Raw genomic sequence first — 25,147 nt, forward strand, 5'->3', positions numbered from 1 at the left:
ACTAGTCTTATAAGCTCTGTGGTGTATGCAATAACTGCGTAATGCTATAGTGTAACATACTAGTTAGGTAAGAGTTCTAATCCCACAGATGGCAACTGTGAAACTCTGTGTGTGTGGAGATTAATGATTTTGAAGCCGTTCACATTCACTACACCTCCCATTACCCTACTCTAGCAAGCCTGCAGATGTCAGTCACCTTGCAATACACCTTTGGAGAACAGCCAGCCCTATAAGCTCTGTGGCGCATGTGATAACTGCATAATGCTATAGTGTAACATACCTAGTTAGGTAGGAGCTCTAATACCAGACATGGTAAATGTGAAACTCTGTGTGTGTGTGTGTGTGTGTGTGTGTGTGTGTGTGTGTGTGTATGTATGTGTGGAGATTAATGATTTTGAGGCTATTCACAGTCACTACACCTCCCATTACCCTAATTTAGCAAGCCTGCTGATTTCAGTCACCTTGAATTACCCCTTTGGAAATGGGACAGCACTATAAGCTCCATGGCATGTATGATAAACGTGTAATGCTATAGTGTAACATTCTAGTTAGGAGTTCTAATCCCAGATATGGCAACTATGTATGTGGATATTAATTATTTTGAAGCCATTCACAGTCACTACACCTCCCATTGCCCTACTTTAGCAAGCCTACTGATGTCAGTCACATTGAAATACCCCTTTGGACAAGGGTCAGCCCTATAAGCTCCATGGTGCATGTGATAACTGCATACTGCTATAATGTAACATACTAGTTAAGTAGGAGTTCTAATCCCCAAGATGGCAACTGTAAAACTGTGTGCACTTGTGTGAGAGAGTATGGATGTCCTTGATAATACCTGATATTATGGACATTCACACTTACTACTCTCCCCTTACCCCTCCTTTAGCACAGCTGCTGATGCTAGTCACCTTCAAAGATACCTGTGGAAAGCTATCCAACATGTAAGCTCCATGGTTCATGCCATAAATGTGGAGCGGTGTAGTAGAAGTGACTGCACAGGTATGGGTTTGAATCTCATCTTTGGCAAGTGTTTGTGTGTGTGTACCCATTTACACCCAGTACACATCTCAGTGCCTGGCATTAGCATTCCTGCAGATATCGTCCACCATAGAAGTACCTGTTGTCAACCCTCAACCATGTCAGGTTAGTAGTGGATGTGGTAAATGCATAACCATAATGGTCTGTAAAGATTGTTAGATAGAGGTTTGAACCTCACCCCTGGAAAATGTAGATGTGTATTTAGGGTAAAATTATTTTTGGGGTCTCTCACCCACTACATTACTCAATGCCAGTATTTATAAGGGCTGGTGATGTTCCTCACCTTAGAAGTACCTTGGGATAACATCCATCCTATAATTTCCATGGCGCATGCGATGAATGCGGTACACTCTAGTAGCAATACATACCTAGGTAGGGGTTTGAATCTCCGTACTAGCAAGTATGTGTGTCTGTCATCAGTATTCTGTGGAGAGGTTGCTGTGATTGTGTAATAACAGGATGCATTGTAGGGTGGGTTTTGCTAAATTATTATGTTGAGGACCTAGTATATGTCACAATGTCCACCTTACAAGGACAACAGATTTCAAACACCAGAGAGGCTGGTGTAGACAATCCATACCCCTACATGTAATATTATGGATTGGTGAACAATATAGGCAACCCTTCTATTACTCAGAGAACACTCTCCACCCATGTCTCATACACAAACACACTTGGCTAGGTCACAACTACTATATTGGCAGTTTCCTGCATATTTCTTCTCAGATAGTAACCACAGTGTAATTGCAGTGGACTACATGCCTGTTGATCACAACAGTGCCACTGACATCAGAAAGTACTGTGATGTGTTACATCGCCTGACTGTGTGTTATCCAGCAAGTAAAAGGGCATGGCACCCTGTTCCATCCCCGCAGTAGGCAAATAAATGCTTACAGTGGGCTTTTTGCTATGTTCCCCACTGGACGCCTGCAATAACTGTATAATCTGCAAATGTAAACCACAAAGGTAATACCATGCCTTATACACATGCCCTGTATGGACAGATGCCACTAACTCCACTGAATACCTGTATCATGCTGTCAATGTAGGTGCAAGCACAACTACAGTTCCATAGCCAGGTCTCATCAAATGAGGTCAGGAATACTTCATCAGAAGATAACAATCTGTCCACACAACATGTGCTAGAGACCTCACCAAGTACACTTCCACACGTCAAAGAACATGTGTGTGGGACATGTGCACAACCCAGACACTGTCCATGTTATGGAATATAGATCACATACATGGGAATCAGTGCAAATCACTGGCCACCGACAATAGTAACCCAGATGAGTGGATAGTGAATACAATACCCACTTGTGGGGACCCTCCAGGGACTACACCCCTGAGCCACACTGGAGACTATTGTCATGTGGCCTGATGCCAAGGTATTCTCTTTGCCTAGCCTTGTACAGCCTTCAGGCCCATTCACCTACTACACACATGTGAAGGAATGAACCTATGCATCTCTACCAGCCAATGTGTATGTGCATGTGTGTGTGTGTGTGTGTGTGTGTGTGTGTGTGTATGGAGATTAATGATTTTGAAGCCGTTCACACTTACTACACCTCCCATTGCCCTACTCTAGCATGCCTGCTGTTATTCATCTTGAAATAACCCTTTGGCCTCATTTCAGCCATATAAGCTCTGTGGCACTTGTGATAACTGCATAATTCTGTAATTTTGCAAACTAGTTAGGTAGGAGTTCCAGTCCTGATCCTGCTAACTGTGATAATGTGTATTTCCCTGAGTGTGTGTGTGTGTGTGTGTGTGTGTGTGTGTGTGTCTTCATTGTCACCTGCTTTTGTGGACATTCACCCTTACTACACTTCCCTTACCCCTCCTTTAGCACTGTTGCTGATGTCAGTCACCTTCAAAGATACCTTTGGACAACTCTCCAACATGTAATCTCTGTGACGCACGCATTAACTGTGTAATACTGTAATAGCAATACATAGTCAGGTAGGGGTTTGAAACTCAGTACTGGTAAGTTTGTGCGTGTGTCATCAGTATTCTGTGTGGGTGTTGGGATGATTGTGTAATGACAGCATCCAATGCAGTGTGGGTTTTGCTACATCATTATATTGAGGACCTATATGCCCCATTGTCCACATTACAAAGCCAACAGTTTTCAAACACTGTAGAGGTTGTTGTAGACAATCCTCAGCCACAAATGTGTACAGCCAAGTGCAATTACTATATGACAGTATGGATTAGTAAACATATAGGCAACCGCTATAATACCCAGATACCACTCTCCACCCATGGATCATACACAAACATGCTTGGCTCTTACTGTCTTACTCCCTTCCTTTCATACTTTGCCTCTGTCTCTCTCACCATCTCTAGTGGATGTGGAAAACTGCATCTATTTTGCATAGGGAGCAGCTTGAGTTTTGTAAGTAATGCTCATGATCAGCTGATGGCCTGTACACAAATTGCAGTCCCCCACTTGCTAATTGCATGTGGAACAGCTGTGGTATCATTCCTATAGCCAATTGCATGGAAACACACTCCTATAACTAAGCACTTCATGTGGGTCTTGGCCCTTTTCCTTCACTGTGAGCAGAACTTCATGTGGGTGTTTGACAAACAGCATCACAGAGAGTAGTTGGAAATACCTCTTACAACATACAATGTAGAGACAAGCCAACAAACAGGAGGGGGGATGTTCCAGACATGGTGACAGAATGTAAGCATTACTGTTCTACATTTGAAGTAATGTTGGTTTAACAGGGTTTGTGTGGATATGGCTGTTCTACATGATTTAAAGTCTGGCATGACAGTGTTATGTGGTTGGGGAAAATCTCACCTGTAGGGCTATCTGCAGACTGGCCAGAGTTTGGAGTCTTACATGTGGTGTGTTACTCACACAGATCCTATCTTTAGAAATGCAGTAGCATACTCTGATGATTTCAGTCAGTACATGGTGACATCCATGTGAGTTACTGACTTCATATCCCTCAGAAGAGATATGTCACAATGCACCTTGTTACATCAGGAAATTTCTCATTTTATCACAGCAATATGTCAATATTGGCCCTGTGTTTGTGCCTCTGTCCCCCAAGTCTGTCACCCTATGTCCATATGTCATGCAGTAAGAGGTGCATATGTACAGTACGTCATTATTTACTGACATCATACATGATAACAAGATATCAGACTGGTAGACATGTTATGTATAGTAGGCCTTATATTTGAGGATAAAACCTGGACATTCTGTTGTAGTTTGTACGGTAGTGACGTCTGTGTACTCATGGTGATTGTTGACAGAGTGTGTATTGTGAATATGTTACTTGGCCTGTGTACAGATGTTGAAGATGTCATTGTTCTTGGTCTTGTTTTATCTTACGTTGCATGCTGCTCCAGTTTATGATACCCTTTCAGTGTACATGTTTGTATGGCCAGACTGACACATGTCCCATACCACAGTCATACATTAGACTACACTGTGTATTGGCCCAGTATATGTAGGGTTAGTGTGTGAGTGGCACATATGATGATGGTTTTGTTCACACAGTGCATATACTGTATTATTAATTAGGTAGCATTGTTGCCTCACAGTAAGATGCTGACCGGTTCGACTCTCAGCTAGAGTGTCTTCTGCGTGGAGACATGCGTGAATGGGCGTACCTTCGTTGAAGGTTGTGCGTTAGGGCTGGCAACTCAGCACATAAAAATCAACTGCCAATCATTAGTGGACTGGAGTTCCGCTGTGGCGACCCCTAACTGGGAAAAGCCGAAAGACACAACAACAACAACCATAATGTGACTGTGTTCAGGTTGATTGTGGGTATGCACTTTCACACTGGTGCCTGTTACTCCGTGCTGTTACATGCCTGTAGTGCCTGCTATATTTGCAAGTACATGTGGATTCCCCCATAGGAAACTTGGGTCAGTGTTGTTTCAGTCTGCCTGTAGTTTGCACAGAGCTTTTTGTGACATGACTAGCAGCTCAGCGTATTTACCTAGTGGGATGTTATGTCCAGATATTTGTCAGGTGTACTGTTGCCTGGCCACCATAAGTGTTGTGTATTTCTGAAAAAGGAGTGGGATGCTGTAAAGATGTATGTCACTAACTAGTGGGAAGTATGTGGGCTTGGAACCTCTGCTCCTCTGGTTAATATGTGTTAGGACAGACAGGAGTGTGTGAATGCATCAACTGTGTGAGCTTATCTATTCCAGTATTTTTGTGATATCCCCATTTACATGGCTGTAAACATCCACTTTGTCAGGTTTGGTCCACACGTCTTGCACTGAAGAGTTCTGTGTATACCTCTTAGCTGATCAGATTGTGTCAGACTGTCCACGTTTATTGGTCATATGTCTGTTGTATTCCACAGGATCATTACTGTGATTTGTGAGGTACTTCACTATGATGATCTTATGATGTCTGTCAGTAAATAATGGTGTACATGTCAGTATCAGAAATGACTTCACACACAACATGTCTGTTAACACAACCCCTGTTACTAGCAACATTCTACATTTATACCTACAATACTTACATTACATCCTCTTGCACTAAGAGGTATGACTCCATGTTATGGGCATATATATATATATATATATATATATATATATATATATATATATATATATACATATATACATATATACATAAATGTACATATATATATATATATATATATATATATATATATATATATATATTTTATATATATATATATATATATATATATAAAACTATATAACTATATAACTATATATATATATATATATATATATATATATGTGTGTGTGTATGTGTGTGTGTATATGTACATGTATATATATCCATTTCCTTGTTTTATGAAAACATGTGTGTTGTATATACCTTCCCAGATGTATCCCACCATATTTATCTGATATGTGTATATTTAGATATAACAAAATCTAGAAATGCTGCAAGCACAAAAAAACTCCACAAACGAACAGCAAGCAGGCAGGGAAACCAGCAGGAAGACGCCAACTGACTATAAGGAGAACAAACCCACGAGCAAAGCAACAAAGCCGTACTCCTTAAAATTCAAACTTTTTTATTAACGTATCACAACTGTAGTCACGTTTTCGTTGTTAAAACAACTTCATCAGATGCCTACCACACCTCTCCACGCACTATTTATACATATACTGCTTAATTGGTAAAATGTATAATTAGATACATAGCTTTGTTAAAGCAGAAGCGTGCTAACCAAAAATTTTCTTTACAAATGTGCATTTTAAACTCACACATAAATACTCACATTGTAACCAGAATACTTTCAATATTGTATTCCTCACAGGAAGTTTTACATATTATTTATACAATATCAACTCCTACTAAAAAACATATAAAATGAAATTCATTACATATAAAATATAACATATATATTCATATAAATAATACCATCTCAAAAAATCTGCCTGTCAAAAATATTCAATACTACTGTTAGAGAAATAACATATACATTTGTAATAAATTTCAATATTAATTTTAAAAAAGAAGAAGAAGAAGCATGTTGAAAAACATAATTTATGAACACAACATGACATCTAAAATCATCAGTAATATAAAATTTATGGTATAGGATAACCTGCACAAATTCTATAGGTATATGTCTAAACCTTACAGTTGTTCAGCCTTTAATTTTAAATAAGGAGCAATTGAAATAAGGAGCAATTGAAATGGAATCGTTCAACCCAGGGGGCTTGTTGGATTCCAACAAAATCTGCCAGCATGTTGTATATGTGTATACATATATATATATATATATATATATATATATATATATATAGATATACATATATATATATATATATACACATATATACATAAATCTACATATATATATATATATATATATATATATATATATATATATATATATATATATATATATATATATATATATATATAAAACTATATAACTATATATATATATATATATATATATATGTGTGTGTGTGTATGTGTGTGTGTATATGTACATGCATATATATCCATTTCCTTGTTTTATGAAAACATGTGTGTTGTATATACCTTCCCAGATGTATCCCACCATATTTATCTGATATGTGTATATTTAGATATAACAACATACTGGTTCAACACTACTTTCACTAACAAGTACTAAACAATTGTAGAAGTCAAAGCAGTTGTTAACTACTATTCAGTATGTGTACTGACAGATATATTTGAAAAAAACAACAAATATCTTCACAACTCTGATGGCTTAGTGGTAACTGCTGTGTATATACCGTGCAAGGGCTGTTTATTTTGTTGCTAGGCAGAACAAGGATTGTTGGATACAATGTGGTTAATGTAGTTTTGAGCAGCTTTAAGTGGGTCTGTGTGATGGTAAGCACTGCTAAGGTACAGTTAAATGAATAAGCACTTACACCATGTAGGCTTCACTTACCACTGTGCAAATCTGCTTTGCATTTACATTTAAGCAATGCTTACTTCTAAGCATAGTTTAGCCTTGGTAACCAGTGATCACATTCCAGACTGATAAAATAGCAGGGTAATGACATCTTTAATAAGTGTATTTATTTCCATGTACATAACATGCTTCTATGTGCTGTCATTACAGTAGCAAGAGGTGTAAGTATACTGTATGGGACACCTGAGTATATATGGTTAGTACAACAATCTTTTCTCTTTGTATGTGTTTCATACATGGATAGTATCCCGGGTTATATGCAGATACACTTGCATGTATTGTATCATTATGTTACTGCTGTTAACAATGCCTTCCCAAGTAAGAGTAGATTGCAGTTTGTAATACTGGAACCATGCACCCCTGCATGCAAAACTGGACTCTGAGTACTGATTATCATGTTCTTGGTTTGTGAGCTGTGTGTTATTAAGTATTTGCTACTGGAAATCAATCTGATATGTGGATATTAACTGTAGACTACTATGTGTATAGGACATGTCATTGAGGGCTGCTGTTATGTAGTAATGGTATACCTATCAGTGTCAGATGTCTGTCTGTCAAAAAATTCATCCTAATGCATAATCTGTTGGCTAGCTGATTTCTGTCTGTCCTCTGTACAGATGTGCAGATGTCAGGTATACATCTAGGCTGCTTACAGGCAATCTGTGCTTGACTGACATTAACATGTCTGTCCAGCTGTATTATGAATGCCACAGCTAGGAAACACCACCCTGTATGCACCACATGCCATGGATACCTCAACTAGTCCACCACAGTCAACAGAACATGCTTGGGTACAGGTCTGCAACCCAGACACTGACCATGTTATGTAATATATGTTGCATACATATCAATTGGAGGACCTCACTGGCCCTCTGCAAGAAACAACCGGATGATTGGATGTTGCATTTAACTTTCACCCTGGGGATCACTCAAGTGGCATCATTTGATAGATGGCCTGCTGACAAATGTCAGGTGGCATGATACCACTGTACTCACATCCCCTACTCTTCTCATCTCTCCATGGACATTATCCTGGTACACACCTAGGAACACCTGCACCTATGGACCCCAGTACCGACAAATGTGTCAGTGTACATTACTGAGTGTCTGTGTGTTTGTAAACTTGTAGTTGATAATACCCTGAGGGCCTTTTCACCCACTACACCCCCCATTGCCATAGTTAGAAATGGCTGCTGCTGTAATGGATATTAAATGTACCTTGTTACACTCTTCATCCTGTGGGCTACCTGGAGCTTGATGTACCAGCATAACACTGTTGTACAAATGGGTAGATAGGCATAGGTTACCCTGTGAGTCCTGGCAAGTGTGTGCATGTGTGCAAGTGTGTATATTTGTAGGATACAGCATTCTGAGGCCATATGCTTCAAATACAATACACCTTGCCATATATTATAAGGGATAGTGTTGTTGCTGACATTAGGAGAGCCATGACAAGCCCTCAGCCTACTATCCTTGTGGCATGTGCAATAAATGCATATCCCTGTAGTAGCACTGATTAGATAGACAAGGGGTTATATTGCAGTCCTGGTCAATGTGTGACTGTGGGTATGTTAGAGCATTATCATGGGTTTCAGTGAGTAAAATATCCAATGTGGGTTGTGGGAGCAGGGTATACTGTCTTTACACCATGGTACCCTAAGTACATGTCCCAAGGTCCACTGTATGAGGACCACTGTCACCATCAACCATACAGTTAACTGATTACACTATCCAGCCCAATGATGCATGTGCTGTGGGCAAATTATCTGTAACAGAATGGACTCACTGACAAGGTAGTTAGCACTGATAAACCCAGGTCTCTCAGATTTGACTATGACTGTTATGTGTTTGTCAATGTGTATATGACAGTATGTCATACTATGTATTGTTCATTAACACCCAGTATATACCCCATTACCATACTGTACAAGGTCTGGTGATCTTTTTCACTTAACAAGAAACCCGGGACACACCTCAACCTAAAAGCGCTATGGTGTGTGCAATTAAGACTGAACACATTAGTAGCAATAAGTACCTTGGTAAGGGTTCTGCTCTCATTGCTGCCAAGTAAGTGTGTGTGTATGTGAAGGGATGTACTTCAATTTGCAGAAAATACATGTCCCAGGAGGTCATCTTTCTGATTTTAAAGGAATCATCTTATGGAAATTAATTCCATAAAAACTAGTAGTAGACGTGCACATTCCCTCTTCCCCACTGTACAGCTGTACAGCAATACTGGATATATATAGTTGTGTGTGGATGTTGTGGGCACAGCCACCCTCATTGGGGTTATTGTTGTGTGTACCCCCCACTTAGTCTGCTGTAATACTGTGCAGTTTATGTTAACAGGTTAAGTAGCTGTCAGTCACACTATGTGTGGTTCTACACCACCCCACACCCTCCCAAGTGGAGGGCTGTGCCACTCACACCAGCACACATATGTTTACCAACTCCAGGATTGCACTACATTGGGGAAAAGGACATATACCCCACCGGTACCATCGTCAATGACATTAAACTGGCAGACTGATTATTTACTGATGTGATGTTTTGCCTATTTTGTCTTGATGGAATTACACAGGCTAAAATGAGTTCACTGCAAAATTAAGTACATCCATCTGTACAGTATTCTCTGTGTATTGCATCAATACCAAAGCCTCTGTGTGTGTGTGTTATTCACAAACATTTGGTGTGTGCCACCCAGTACACTTACCATTGTCCACTGTAGAAGGGCTGCTGACATCAGCCACCATACACTCCATTGTATACACCCCTCAGACCTAACAGTCATGTAGCACATGCAGTAATTGTTACACAGACCTGTTACTTGTATTCAGCTGTACCCAAGATATGCCACAGTCAGTGTGTCACCACAGTGCCATACCTCTTGTAGGAAACAACAGCAGACTAACATCCTGCTGACACATCAACACCAACAACACAAACTGATCACATTACGGAGACCACAATCAGTCAGTGTTAATAACCACTATAATGCATCATGGCTGGACAGCTACACATCCTGACATGTAAGCATTAAACTTTCCAGCTGAAAACATGTTACCCAGCATTACATTGCTAAACCTTAGTACATTCACCCTGTGCATAAGAACCATATTAGCATGTCCCTGCATCGATGGTATAGATGACAGGGATGTGGCACAGGTATCATCATATGCACAGGGTGTGTTGTGGGTTTGCCAGAGACCTAGGCTGAGCTGTTTGGTTGACATCATGTGTGTGTGTGTTAGGCGGTTTCATTATCAAGTGGGCTGTGCAGATGTGGTGTTTGTAGGTATGGAGGTGCCCTAGCTGTGTTGGTGATGTGTGTGTGTGTGTGTGTGTGTGTGTGTGTGTGTGTGTGTGTGTGTGTGTGTGTGTGTGTGTGTGTGTGTGTGTGTATGCACACAGTTCTGCCATGTGGCTGCCCTATACAGGTGTTTGTTGGACAGCTGCAGACCATACATGGCAGGGTGTGCAGTTCACCATGTCCAGCCATGGACGCAAGAACTGTGCCTGACAGGGGTTCCACGGGCACTACCAGGTACAAGCCTAGATATGGTACTCCCCCCTGATGATGACAAATGTCTGCTGGATCTGGGTCCCTGTTGGGACCAGCCAGGAACATGTGCACATTGCCTGCTGTGTTATGGTGTTGACAGCACCCCCCTGCAGTGCTGGTGCTGGTGCTGGAAATGCCACTACAGGAGCGGCTGTGACTTGTTGCACGTCCACGTAGACCTCCACCTGTTGGTGTTGCTGACTTATGTCCACATGGCTGTCACCCTACTCACACCATATGCTCAAACACAGACATTGCACAGTTGAGGATTCCCGCCATCTCCCCAACTGTCTATCCAGGACCTCTGCAAAATAACGGTGGGCACCTGCAAGATCACGGATTTTTTCAAGTACAGCAGAATGAGTAGCCCTCTGGAGCCTCAGACTCTGTCTGGTATAATGTTCCATATGTGCCTGTGCCTCCATGACAACTCAAAACATGCGTCTGTTGACACCTGCTTTGGCACTTCTGCCAGGGGTATGATGACCAGCAGCCCTCCTACGAGCACCCCTGTACATATGCCTGTGTGGTACCTCACTGGTCATCCAACTATGGCTGCTGTGTACAGACACACTTGCCATAGTCACCACACTCTTCTGTCCCATGTCACCACCCACTAACTGTCCCTCATCTATGGCCACTAGTGATGGGGTATGTATAGGCAATGTGACTGTGTGCAGAGATGGGGTGGATAAAAGTGGGATGTCAACCGATGGCACAGATTCAGCCCCTGACAACCCTGCCTGTGCCTCACCATACCTATCATCATTGTCAGAGTCTGTATGGACACTAACATCAATTTGCCTGCAGGAGGGACCCTGACCCACCTCGCCACCTATGAGGGGAAAACAAAAAATGTAATTTGAGACCTGTACGTCATTGCTTACCTCTCCACACACTTACACACAGACACTCTCACACACACACACACACACACACACACACACACACACACACACACACACACACACACACACACACACACACACACACACACACACACACACACACACACACACACACACACACACACACACACACACACACACACACACACACACACACACACACACACACACACACACACACACACACACACACACACACACACACACACACTTACAGGTGAGGTGGCACAAAGATATTACACAGACCTCTCATTACCCAACAGTCAACATGCATGACATATGGCACTCAACAGCATGCACTATAACTATCCTCAATCCTTGTTACCAACATTATACATCTCTGTGATGCACAAGTTGTGTTAATAGGTGATGCCCCTTTCCCTGGAACACACTGCAGCCATGTACACAGTATTGCTGTGTACCTGTTCAGCACCTTGTCATGTACTGTGCATCATACCTCCCGAGTGTACACACCATTGCTGAATGTGTATATGTGTGGCACTTATGTTTGCTTTGTTGCTCACAGCCGCTATGTATTTGTCTGACACATACCTAGAATGATATTAGGACAGATATCAATAGTGAATGCCTGACCTCTGATTTGCAGATCTCATCATCATAGGTTCATAGGTTCATAGGCTGGTAGTAGGCTATCAGCCCTAGGGCCTATACAAGCCTAGCCATAACAATTCCCTGGCTATTTCTTCCCACACTATTTACTTCCCTGGACCCCTATCTATCAGGGCGACTGACGTGATCCCCGGGGTGAATTTCCTTTCTCCCATCCAATCGTCAAGGTTCCTTTTGAAGAGGACCAAAGAGGCACTCTGCTTGACATGTATGGGCAATCTATTCCAGAGTCTGGGGAGTCTCTAGGTCAGGAACCTATCCCTCCAGCATGTTTTGTTTATTGTGATGACAAGGTTTAGATCCCTGGAGCATGTAGCTCTGAGGGATTGGGATTTCTTTAAGTGTAGCATGTCCAACAGCTCTGGGTTTGACATGGCCTTGTATGTTAAGCAAAGATCGCCTCTGAGTAGACGATATGCGATAGAGTATAGCTGGAGTTTTTTAAGGCGGTCAGTGTAGGGCATCTGCTTTAGGCCTGTGATTCTTTTAGTGAGGTATTTCTGTGGCCTTTCCAGTTGTTGCAGATGTCTTCAGAGGTACATACCAAATGGGCCATTGTATTCTATAATGGGTCTAATGAGGGATGAGTACAGTGGGACAATAATCTCCTTTTTTCTGGATGAAAAGCCCTTAGTGATGAGGTGTGTCACATAGAAGGATTTCCTGACTGTTGTGGCGATGTGGTCATCGAAGGTGAGACCACTCTCCACCTGTGTCCCTAAGTCTCTTATCAAACTTTTGGTGTTTAGTGTACTGCCACCTATATGGTAATTCATGGATACATGTTTTTTCCCAAAGGGGATAACTATACATTTCTTGGCATCGAGCTTGAGACCATGGCTCTGGCACCAAGCATCTGTTTCTGTAAGGCCCTTTTGTAGAGTATCCACATCATTTGGGGATTCAATAATGGCTCCCAGTTTGCAGTCATCTGCAAACTTTGTTATCCAGAGTCCCTTAGTGTTGGCCTGTACTTCAGAGAAGTAGATGCCAAACAAGAGTGGTCCCAGGACTGAACCCTGAGGTACTCCACTTGTCACTTGTCAGGAGCTGGATTTGGAGTCGGCTACTTTTACAGTGTGGGTTCTATCAGTAAGCCAGTTAGCAACCCATTGGGTGATGTAGGGATTAATGCCCAGCTTAGTAAGTTTATCTATGATTCCAGAGTGGGGGATTGTGTCAAAGGCCTTGGCAAGGTCTAGATAGGCTGTGTGGACCACCTTACCCTTGTCCATGGCTCTGGAGACTGATTCAAAGAAGTCAATCAAGTTCAGGAGATAGGATTGGCCCTTTACGAACCCAAACTGGGTAGGGTCCAGTGTTTGAAGGTTGCCAATGTCTTTGTTTATAAGTTCCATGATAATACGCTCCATGGCCTTGCAGATAAGGCTTGTCAGACTGATGGGACGGTAGTTTTCGGGATCCAAGGTGGATCCCCCCTTGTGGAGTGGGATAACTGTAGCTGTGCGCCACTCAGTGGGCATGAAACCTGAGGTGAGGCTATGATTAAACATGACACTTAAGTGAGGTGCCAGTTCATATTGTAGTTCATGTAGTACACAGCCCGGGATGTCATCTGGTCCCATGGATGCTGTATTCTTAGCTTTGGAGAGTGTGTTTTTTTACCTGTGTGGCTGTTATTACCGACATTTGGCAATCTTCCGGTATTGAGATGGGCCATTTAGGGGGTGAGAGGGTGGTGAAGTTGGCACTGAATCGATCTGCCAGGATATTGGCAATATCCTTGGGATCAGTATATTTAATGCCATTCTGTTTTAGCTGAGAGCAGATCTGAGCATTGCCATTTAGATTCTTGACATAGTTATAGAATGCCTTGTTGTTGTCTTTGGAATCTTTGGCAATTTTATTTTCGTAACTAGCTTTGGAGGATTTTATGAGGGATCTCAGTTTCTTACTGAGGCTGGTAAGGAAGTTTTTTGCATCCTGAGATTTTCCTCTTTTCTGCAACAGTTTCTTCCTTTTGTTGTAAAGTTTGTTTATGGCAGGGGACCACCAGATTGGCTTCTTTTTTTTGGATGAGAGCATCTTGGTTCTATTTGGGATGGCACGATTTATGCATGAGTGGATGTGCTCGTACAGTGCCTTAGTGTAGGATTCAGCAGTTGAACTGTCAGCTCCCATCTGCATGGGCGTCATGAAGTTTGTCACTTCATAGGTAGGTACTAGGCTATCGGCCCTAGGGCCCATACAAGCCTAGCCAAAAAATGTACCCTGGCTTTCGCCACCCAAGAAAATTATTTTCCTGTGCCCCTGTCGAGCAGAGCCACAGAAGTGATCCCCGGGGTGAACTTACCATTTCCCATCCAATCATCAAGATTTTTCTTGAAGAGTGCTAATGAGGAGCTCTGTTTGACATAGATTAGCATGAAGTTGGCTTTGGAGAAGTTTTTTATGGAGGTTTCCTTACTGGGGGGTGGGGGTGGGATGTGGATGTTAAGGGTGATTAGCTTATGGTCAGACGTGACTAAGGAGGGGGTGACCATAGGTGTGGAGCATCGATTTCCCATGTTGGTAATGACCAGGTCTAGGATATTGGAGCCCCTGGTGGGACTATGGATTAGTTGATTCAGGGCGTTGGAATTTATGAATTCCAAGAACCGTTGGGCAAAGGTGTTGGTACATGAGTAGCTTTCCCAGTTAATGGCAGGGTAGTTAAAATCACCCAGTATTAGGGTGTTTGGTTCTATCTTAATATTTTCCAGTATGTTTAGAAAGGTGTAGTGAGAATCTTGGGGTATGGTGGGGGATCTGTAGCAAGCTACAATTTGGATTGCAGTCTTACCTAGTGTTAGTTGCACCTGGAGAATTTCAGACGCATTGTGTTGGGCAACTAGCCTGGTGGTGTGAATACCCTTGGTGAATATTGACACTCCTCCACCTTTAGTGTTTCGGTCCTGCTTTGGTGGCCGAAAAGTGTGGTAAGAGTTGTAGCCTGGTATTGCAGGGGTGCTCTCTGAAGCCTTGAACCAGGTCTCAGTTACTGCACAGATATCAATGTTCTCCATTTTTAGGAGTGCCTCGAGAGAGTGCATTTTGAGGTTTAGACTTCTAGCATTGAGTAGCATTACCTTCAGATTTTGCATGCTTGTACCTGTTACGGTGGTGGTTTTGTTCTTTGAACTTTGCCTAAAAAAGGCACTATAGGGGTGGCAAGAGCCTTAGCCAGTAACCTGAATCCCAGAGGTGACAGGTGCAGACCACCTCTGGCAAAGCATCGTGGTCTGTCAATCATGTTGTCCCAGGCAGACAGATACTGGATCCCCTTTGAATGACACCAGAAGCTTAGCCAATTGTTGAAGTCAATCATTTTGTCCTTATATTGTGGTATCATTCTGGGCGAAGGCAGGATGCTACTCAGGGCTAGGGTCATACCTGCCTGGGCCACATGATCCGAGAGCTCTTCCATGTCTCTTTTCATGTAGTCCAGGGAGGTACGTCTCAAGTCATTCACTCCAACATGGACAATGACAGAGTCATATTTGTACTTGTTGTTTGAGTGCATGCATTATGTGGTGGATCCTGGCACCCAACAGGCAGCTGACTGCAATTTTCTCCTTGTTCAACCTGGTGAAAGGGACATCAGTGTGCCGGACTATAGAGTCACCTATGACTAAAGTGTTATGTACATTGTCTTGCCTTAGATGCTGTTGCTGGGTGGCACACAGGTGTTTTGAACTATTTGACACTTTGGTTGTAATTGGTGTTTGTTTGCGTTTCAGCTTCAGAGGTCCTTGTTGCTTGGGCAGGTTACAGTTAAGGGCCTCTGCATATGTGGATTTAGTGTTGCTATATGTGGGTGTTGGTGGTGTGGGTTTAGAAGGGGTATGTGTTGCTTGAGGTGTAGTGTGGGTGTTAACCTTCTCCTCTTGACTGTCTAGCACAATCTTGGGTGGAGAGAGCTTTGCTTCCATTTTGGCTATGTAAGTGCATCGATCACAGGTTGTAGTGTTGGGTGGTAGGAGGAGAGGGTTGTCTGTGTACATGAGGCAATTGCTGCATTGCCCCAGTATGCCCAGATTCACCAGGTGGACAGGAGAAATCACCGGAAGCTGACACTTGGACATGCCTGGTTTGATGCTTTTTTTTTTTTTTTTTTTTGTAAAGTACAGGAGCTGTTTTCCCTTACCTTAGCAAGGTACATTTTTAATTATAGGCTGTTTAGTGCCTACTATTAATTTCTCCTTATTAACAAGGAGAGTTGAGTGCTTGTATCAGTTTAAGGCTTCCTAGTGCTTTCCAGCAGGTATTAGAGAAAGTGCTAGTCAAAGGGATGCTTAAAAGTAAGATGAAAAAAAATGCACACTGCAGTGTGCACTAGAGAAGGTAGATGTGAAAGTAGGTAACTTAAGTTTTACCTGTTTAAAAAGTTAAGGTTTAGTGGAGAGTTACTATTTTTAAAACAGCAAGATGGGTTGAAAGGGGTGGTCACTTTTGTATTCTGGTACTATGGAATACAGTAGGATGGCCAATAAATTTAAATAGTTGAAGGGGAGGGGTTTTTGATTTAGTGATTACTCACACAAGCCACTGAAAGTAGAGAGGAAATGCGATATATGGTCAGATTAACATAAGAGGCAGGCAACTAGAAAGTCAGTGGTATTTAACAAGACAACTATGACTGGGTGGGAGGACGGGAAAAAAATTCTGCCTGACTCAGAAGAGAGAGAGAGAGAGCTGTGGTCTCTTATGAAGTTTTAATATGCTGTTAAAGCAGAATGCAGGTAAAACACAAGGTAAAGAAAACAAACTACAGTATTTAAAATATACAAAATACAAAAAATAAAAGCAAACTAACCTTTCCTTCACAGCAAAGTGTAGCAGAGTCTGGATGAGCCTTTCTGGTAAAGCTGGTAAAGTTCAGATGCAGCAGTGCATGTATGAGCAATAAAATCCAATTACATGGATAACTTTCAAAGCTTACAGTGGCTATGAGGAGTGTGCACACCCTTATTGAACTGCCAGCCTCTTCCCTGATATGCAATGGGGCCACAATACTGCATATGTTAATATTACACACACCTGATATGTGACATATGACCTGTGCAATCGAATGCAGTATCAAACAAATGTGTTAGTTGTGCAGATGCTGCTTGAGATGCATACAATATGTGAGTTGCATAAGTGTGTACACCCTTAACATGATGGTTTGTTGCAGCACCTGTTAAGTGAACTACAGCAGTCACTATTCATGGAAGGGGTATACTAGCATGGCCCATCTTCACTTGCTGTTGTTTGGTCACTCCACCCTACAAATGTCCCCCAACTCTGCCAGATTGCAAGGTCAGCTCATGTGCACAGCCCTTGGAGGTCACACAGTGCCTTCACTATTGCTGTGGAGTCAGGGTTATGTCTGGCAAAATTCATGACCTTAACTGTGTTCAGATGCAGCCATTCTTAGCGAGCTTTGAATGTATGGTTCAGTTCACTGTTGTGTTTCAGGATGACACCCCTCCCCATCCTCAGCCTTAATGCAGATGCATGACAACTATGGGCCACACATGAGTGTCATTTTGCATTATTCCAAATTCAGAACACCATATTTACCAGTCTAGTTCCTGCTAATGAACAGCAAACCTAAAGGTATACACTGGCACCAGCAAGGTACAGATGGGGATGGTGGGCCTGAGGTGGAGTGAGGTGTTGCTAGTGAAGCACATGTATCTTTATTAATGCACTCTGTAGGTTTCAGCCTTGGTTGTGATACACCATTACACACTGCAACACATGCCTTTGGGAGACTTGATGTCATGCATATGCTACCTGTAGAGTGCACTGGATGATGTTTCCTGTGGAACAACTCTTCCATCTGATTATCCTAACACATAGGCCACAGTTATGCAGAGTCCAGGTGATTATCGACACAGGTACTGCACAGACAGTACTTGCTAGACATTTCTACAAGTCCCTCAGTGTTGCTGCATGTTTCTGGGCAGCCTCTGTGACCAGTGTGCAACATGTGTTGTCATCTGTCTTGGATGGGTATCTGTTTATTTTCTACATTGATGTTGTCCCATACTTCATAGTTACATACATGACTGTCTGCACTGATTGCCATGGTATATGAAATGGTGACGTAAGGCTACATCTTCCACTCCTGAGTGCTACCTTTTGGATATGGAATCCATTCCATGGTTTGTAATATGTGTGCAAGCCACGGCTGCCTCTGTTGCAGGTGAGTGGGCAAATGTCATGGACATACTTCTTGGACAGCAGACCATTACTTGGTGTGACATTGAGGCCCTGTACTTGATGGAAGGTGCATATCCAAGAAGAGTGAATGCTATCAGTACCTCAAAAGCTGCTTCCAGAATATATTATTTGGAGTGTGTGCACACATATGCTTCCAGTGTTTGTTAAGGCATGTATTCCCCATATCTGTTGTCCTAACATTGGATTCCATATTACACACCCATTGCTCATGTTAGGATCACATTATGGGTTGAAAAAGGTGTGGAATGTGGTATTGTGATATGCCGTTGTGTAGATTTGTAACAGGTGCTATTGTAATAGTGGTGTATACACTGTTGTAGTCACTGTATAAGGGTAATGTTTCAGACATGTCCATACTGTAGGTCATTTGTCCCATCATCATGTTCATCTCTGGTCACACATCTTGCACTGACAGGTTGTTAGGTATACTGCAGGACTCTTACATACCCTTCAGATATGCCACCATGGTGACCACTGTGATGTAGTGCAGTTAACAGCAATAATAAGTGAACATGTACAACATGCATCATGGGTAGGTGTGTTAAATGTGTGCAAGGCAAATACCATGGCCATAACATCGCCAGTGTATTGGAAACCTGAACAAAACAACTCCATACTCACTAGCTACAGGCTGCTGCCCCAGTTGTATACCAGAGGGACCTACATAGTCATGTGAAAGATATAATGTCTGTAGCCACACCTGTGGCATTGGTACAGGGTGGGAGCAGCATTTCAGTACATCAACAGTACAAACCCACAATACTAAAGATTATGCACATCTGTTCATTACTACATTGCAGCAACAAACTATGTTATCTGATGTATGCATGAAGATACTTTACAGATGAAGATGGATAAGCAACAGTGGTCTACTAATGTGCCCTGGGGCCTTACCTGCATGCTCCTCGTCCATTGTGTGGATATCACCCACCTCCACAATGTTATTGTCAGGTTCCTGGCTTGGCTGGTGGGTGGGTGCCCCAACTGGTGAGGACCTCCTCAGCATGTGTCAGTGGGGGCTGGATGGCATGACCCCCAGCTGTGGCTAGCTGGTTCTTCCTAACTGCAGCAGCACACTAATGGACGTGGCGGATTGGATCAGTGCAATGATGTCGCACCTGCTCATAACTGCGGTTATGCAGACTGACATCGTTTGCTTTTTGGATGATGCTCATTCCAAAGGGCAGTCCTCTCCTGCAGATCCTGGGCTGTACACCCAAAGAGGGTTCTCTGGTGATGCACAAGGAAGTTTATTATTATATCATTCTCCTGTGGAGTATAAGCAGAGAGACACTTTCGGGACATGGTACCTGGAAGACATAAACAGGAAAAAAGGTCTGAGGACCTCATACTGCAAGGATATAATAGTTGTTAATTGACATCTCCCCCCCTACCATATCTGCAACAATAATCTGAACACACAAATCAATGGGTATGTTTACACCAAACCTACTGTTGGGACGTATATCCTATTGTGCAACAAATATTGAAATGTGTTTCTATTCATGTCCCATGTTGAAACACTATCATCGGAGGCCTTTTGCTATCAATATAACGTGCACACCATTGTAATGGCCACTGTGGTTCCATATATGCATGTGTTCTGTTTGCTATGCAACTGTTCCAAATCTGGTGTTTTGGGTTAATGGGAATATCTATGCATGCTGTTATAACTAATCCTGGATTGTGTTGACTATTACTAACTCTCATCTGTTTTAAAATTGCAACACCACAGCATGTATGGGAAGGCCAGTCCCAGCGGACCCACCTCTATCACCTCATCTGGTCATGGCACCAGGCCCCAGCATGCCTGGGACCCACTCTTGGACCTGCTCATCCACTGGTCATGCACCACCTTTGGGTGGAACCTCCTCAGGGGATGGGGCTCATCCCCCCTGGGAGCGGGCATGGACAGGATCCTGTCACCTGAAGTCAGGTCCGAGGATTGGTGTGTAGTGAGCTCAGAACGGAGTTTGGAGATCTGCTATGCCACCTTGAGGGTCACGTGGTGCACTTAGAGGGTCAGCCTGCCCCTCCTATTCATCCCCCAGCACAACCACCTTCAGGGCCATGAAGGTGCAGTGGTGACTGTCCATGGGTGGGGATCTCAGTCCCACTTTTTCCATTTGGGGGCTCATGGGCTTCCAATTTCCAAACATCCCTTCCCATCCAAGGTATTTACCTCCTACATGTGTCATATACTGCCCCTGTATGCTGTCTTGTCTGTCTTCCTACCCAACCTACCTCCCCAAATATACCTACTATACTTCCCCAACATCCCACTCTCACCTTAAAAATAAAAAGGGCAATCTGTTCCCAAAAAAAAAAAAAAAAATTCACCCCATACATAGCTGTCCATTTTGCACGCATGTCCACTGGACACGTAATCTGGTCTAATTGGCTTCAGAACACATTATTGTTCACCTCACCCCTCTCTCTATTCCTTCAGTGTTTTCTGTAGTCTCTCTTGGTTGTACAATCTGACCTTGTAATTACAACAGTCGTATAAAGACATTCCTACTCACATTTTTATGTAGGACAGTGTGAGAAACAGTGGATGACACAGCATTACTATTCTGATATCAGATGTTACTGAATGCTACATGTCAGGCCATACTATACCAGAGTAAACACTACCAGTCCAGGATTTAAAGCTTTATTGGCAGGCACAGTTTTCTTATCTAACAGACCTGTGGAGGGAATGATTGTTAACACTACCTGACTGTTTCTACACATATTCCCAGATCCCAGTTAATATTATGGACATACCTCTCAATCTCTAAATGCACACACTCTGGACAAAGCTTGACATCATGGGGGTAAAAATAGGGACATGTTTTGAATATTGCTGTCATAAACTTGGGGAGTTGCTAGAGTGACAGCATTTGTTTTAAAATACATTTTCTGAAGGTTTTGAGGTCTGAAAATCAAACGTATGTCATTATTTCATGACTACAATTCTGAGATCATCCCACTGATTCGCCAAGGGGACAGAGGAACAGGCAGAAAATATGGGCCAATTATCTGGACATTCTGAAAAATCTGTACATTTGAGAGGTACGATTATGCATACAGCTTACTACCACTCCCAGGATTCGAACCATGGCTATGTCTGCTAAAAATACATCAATTTAACTCACAGTAGAGTGTGCTGTTTGGACATTGTTGTCTATCTCTTCAGTGATTTCTGTCTAAGTCTCTCTTGGTTGTACAATCTGATCTTGTACTTACAACAGTCTTATGCAGACATTCCTAGTCATTTTGTTTTAGTAGCACAGTGTGGGTAACAGTGGTTAACACAACATTACTATTCAGAGAATACAACAATAAATGCCATACAATACTAGAGTAAACACAACCAGTCCAGTATTTAGAGCTTTATTGCCAGGCAGTTACAGTTTTATTTAAATATGACCTATATGGCACTATTACTGTCATATTGTCTGGTTTATTCAGTACAACCCATACAACAGTTTTTATACTGCCAGGTGACTTTCTACTACTTTATTATTTGGTATGATTACTACAAGTAGGATTGTTACTCACCAGCCTCACGCCACAGCTTTTGCAAACTACTAGCATGGGCTTTCTGATTCACAGCCCACTCAGCTGCAGCTGTAAGGAAAATAAAGAAATATTTAGGCATACCTATCCATCATATACACAGGCTGGACATTAGTAAACAGTTATTAGTATGACTACTTACACATTGCTGGGAAATCACCCCTCTGCCTTGCTTCTTGGACCCACTCATCCAAGAGCTCCCTCTTTCTCTGCTTCAAGTCACCATAGTGGTGCCAGACATGTTCACCAGCCCGAGTGACACCAGTGCACTGGTGAGATCATAGGTGAGATGGTCCCAGGCTTCTGCTTTATATTGGGAGCCTTGGTACTGGTCCTGCAGTAGTCTCTCATCATGGTTTTGTACCAAGAGTCCTACCATGACCTTGGACTCCTGCATGCCCCAGCGCTACGCCCAGAAGTGCATGCCCTCACTGACTCCTGCCATACTGCCTACAGTCGGAAGCTGCAACCAGTTATGAGCTATATTCCTGCCTGTGAGGGTTGAAATACGACCGATTTCCCACCCTTTTCCATGATTGGATAGTTTTGAATATGCTGAGCTAAGCTAAGCTATGCACAAACCTGCTTAGCTAAGGTTGGCAGTGCTTATAGGGACAGGTTCAGCACTGCTTACCGATGGGCAACTCCACTTAGCTGAGCTACTCATTGCTTAGCAGTCATATTTATACAATACTTACACCTGGTAAGCAGAGCTGTGCAATGCTTAGCATTGCTTATTTTTCATGTTATAGGCTATCTGCTGTATGGCATTAATTCATCATTCATTACATATTATAAATTTGTTTACTGTCCCTGATATCCCCCAATGTGCTTTCATTACATTTAATCATGTTTGACTATACTTTATGGGGCACTTGTGTTTATATGAGGATTCCACAACTTTATTAAGCTGACACATCACATCTGGACCTAATGCAGTACTCCGGTTAACAAATATATGTTTTTTAGTAGGTAATAATAATAAAAATGTTTATGTACTGCTTTTACATGTAAAATGCAAGTTGGTTACAGTGTGAATCGAACTGGGAATAGCTACTCACAAAATGTAGGCTCTAACCAATACACTACGCAATACTGCTTATGTTAGATGTCTCTTGCTATTTAACTTCTTGTGCTGTTTAAGCTGGACTAAACGTAGCTAAGCAACGGGCACACCCGCACAGCTATGCTTAAACTTTATTGCATTTATAAAAAAAATAACAGTTTTGTTGTGTTATTTTATCTATACCCTTCAGAATATCCCTGATAATGCTGAGCCTGTTATTTTGTCAACTTTCTGCTTTGTGGAACAATTGTCCCTTTTGGCTTTGTCCACATTCCTTACTCTGATGGGTTGGGAGGTGTGCACTATGTGCTTACACTACCTGTGTTATCTTAAGAACTTTTGGCTTGGTACTAATGGTAGGGACAATTGTCCCTTATACCTTTGACCACAGATTTGTTATCCTGACAGGTTGGGGGTGTTACAATCATTCTCGCTCATTTTTAATTGCCGAAAGGCAATTCTGGAGTGCAGGGAGCATGTTTCTCTTTCCTTGCACTAAAACATTTAAAGAACCAATATGTAAGTACTGTTATTTGTTTTAAAAAACAGATGCAGAACATTATTTCAGCTTAATTGCAAACCTTTTGAAACAGAGGAAGGTTGCATATAGTAAACTATATCCTATGCTGAAGAGTATAGTTTCTGTTCATTCATTTAATATGCACAACACCATTCTTACAGGGATATTTTTCTTTCCTCACCTTTCAATATAATTGGAGTAATTAGATGCTGCCGATGCTGCCACACTGTCTCCCTTCTGAGTTAGTATGACATCACATTTTACATAGCCTCTGATGGCTGCAGTGATGTCATCTGGATCTGTGAGGACAGCCCATTTATTATGGAACATATGGTCTGTAAGAAAAAAAAAACAAGCAAACAACTTATTTTAGAACAAACCATGCCAAAGTATGACAAGCTTTCTCCTTACCTATGGTAACAGCAGAGGAATGGTCTTTTGGCAACATGCTTTCAGGTACGGCTGCTGATTACAAAGTGGTACAGCTGACGTATGCTACTTTGTTGTTAGGAAATACTCTACTGCTCTGACATCATTATGACTGACACTGTATTTATCACATACCCTCCTGTGCTGCAGAAATATGAAGGTATACAAGACTATAAGTATGTTTTCCCACCAGGAATACTGACTATTTACTTCCAGCTGAAGTTATGTTATCAAAACTAGATCAGGGTCACAGGCCAAGGCTGTGGTAGCAGATGTGGCTTAACTGATGACGACAGCAATCAAAAATGTGGCAGCACTGACAATACTGATGTGTACCACCTGCACCATGGTGTGCCTAGTGAACTGAACAACTACTGATAAACCTGTGAGTGTATAGTTACAATGACATTAGAGCACTAGAATAGGGGAGCACATGATGGAAATCATTACTTGCATTCACCAGGAAACACAGATATCTGCAATGAAATCTGTGAAAAATCACGTATCTTGTGCAGCAAGTCTTTACTATGTAGCACAGACCTGCCAAGGTGAATGACATTGCAGTGAATTTGGGTTAACTCTAAGTTTGCCCAGACAGATTAGATTGGGGTGTGGTAGCCCCCCCCCCCACTAGCAGTATCAGTAAAGGAGGCACAGACCATGTGAGTTTTTTATTAAATGTGATATTTAAAAGAGAAAAGCAGTATGATCTAGAAAAAAAAGATGAGTTTTTAATAAGAAATGAAATCATCAACTTAGCACTTAAATAAG

General features: G+C 42.1%; 1 protein-coding gene across 1 annotated transcript in view; it reads right to left on the reverse strand.

The window, feature by feature from the left end:
- The window catches only part of LOC122797635 (fer-1-like protein 4), a 1,984,889-nt gene that overhangs the window by 1,827,267 nt on the left and 132,475 nt on the right, over positions 1-25,147 (reverse strand). The window contains exon 4 of the mRNA XM_044066179.1: positions 24,129-24,282. Within this exon, the coding sequence (XP_043922114.1) occupies positions 24,129-24,282 (154 nt within the window). The remainder of the gene's footprint in view (positions 1-24,128; positions 24,283-25,147) is intronic.

Source organism: Protopterus annectens, chromosome 3.part1 (genome assembly GCF_019279795.1).
Source record: "Protopterus annectens isolate FY-2018-M chromosome 3.part1, PAN1.0, whole genome shotgun sequence".
Lineage (NCBI taxonomy): Eukaryota > Metazoa > Chordata > Ceratodontiformes > Protopteridae > Protopterus > Protopterus annectens.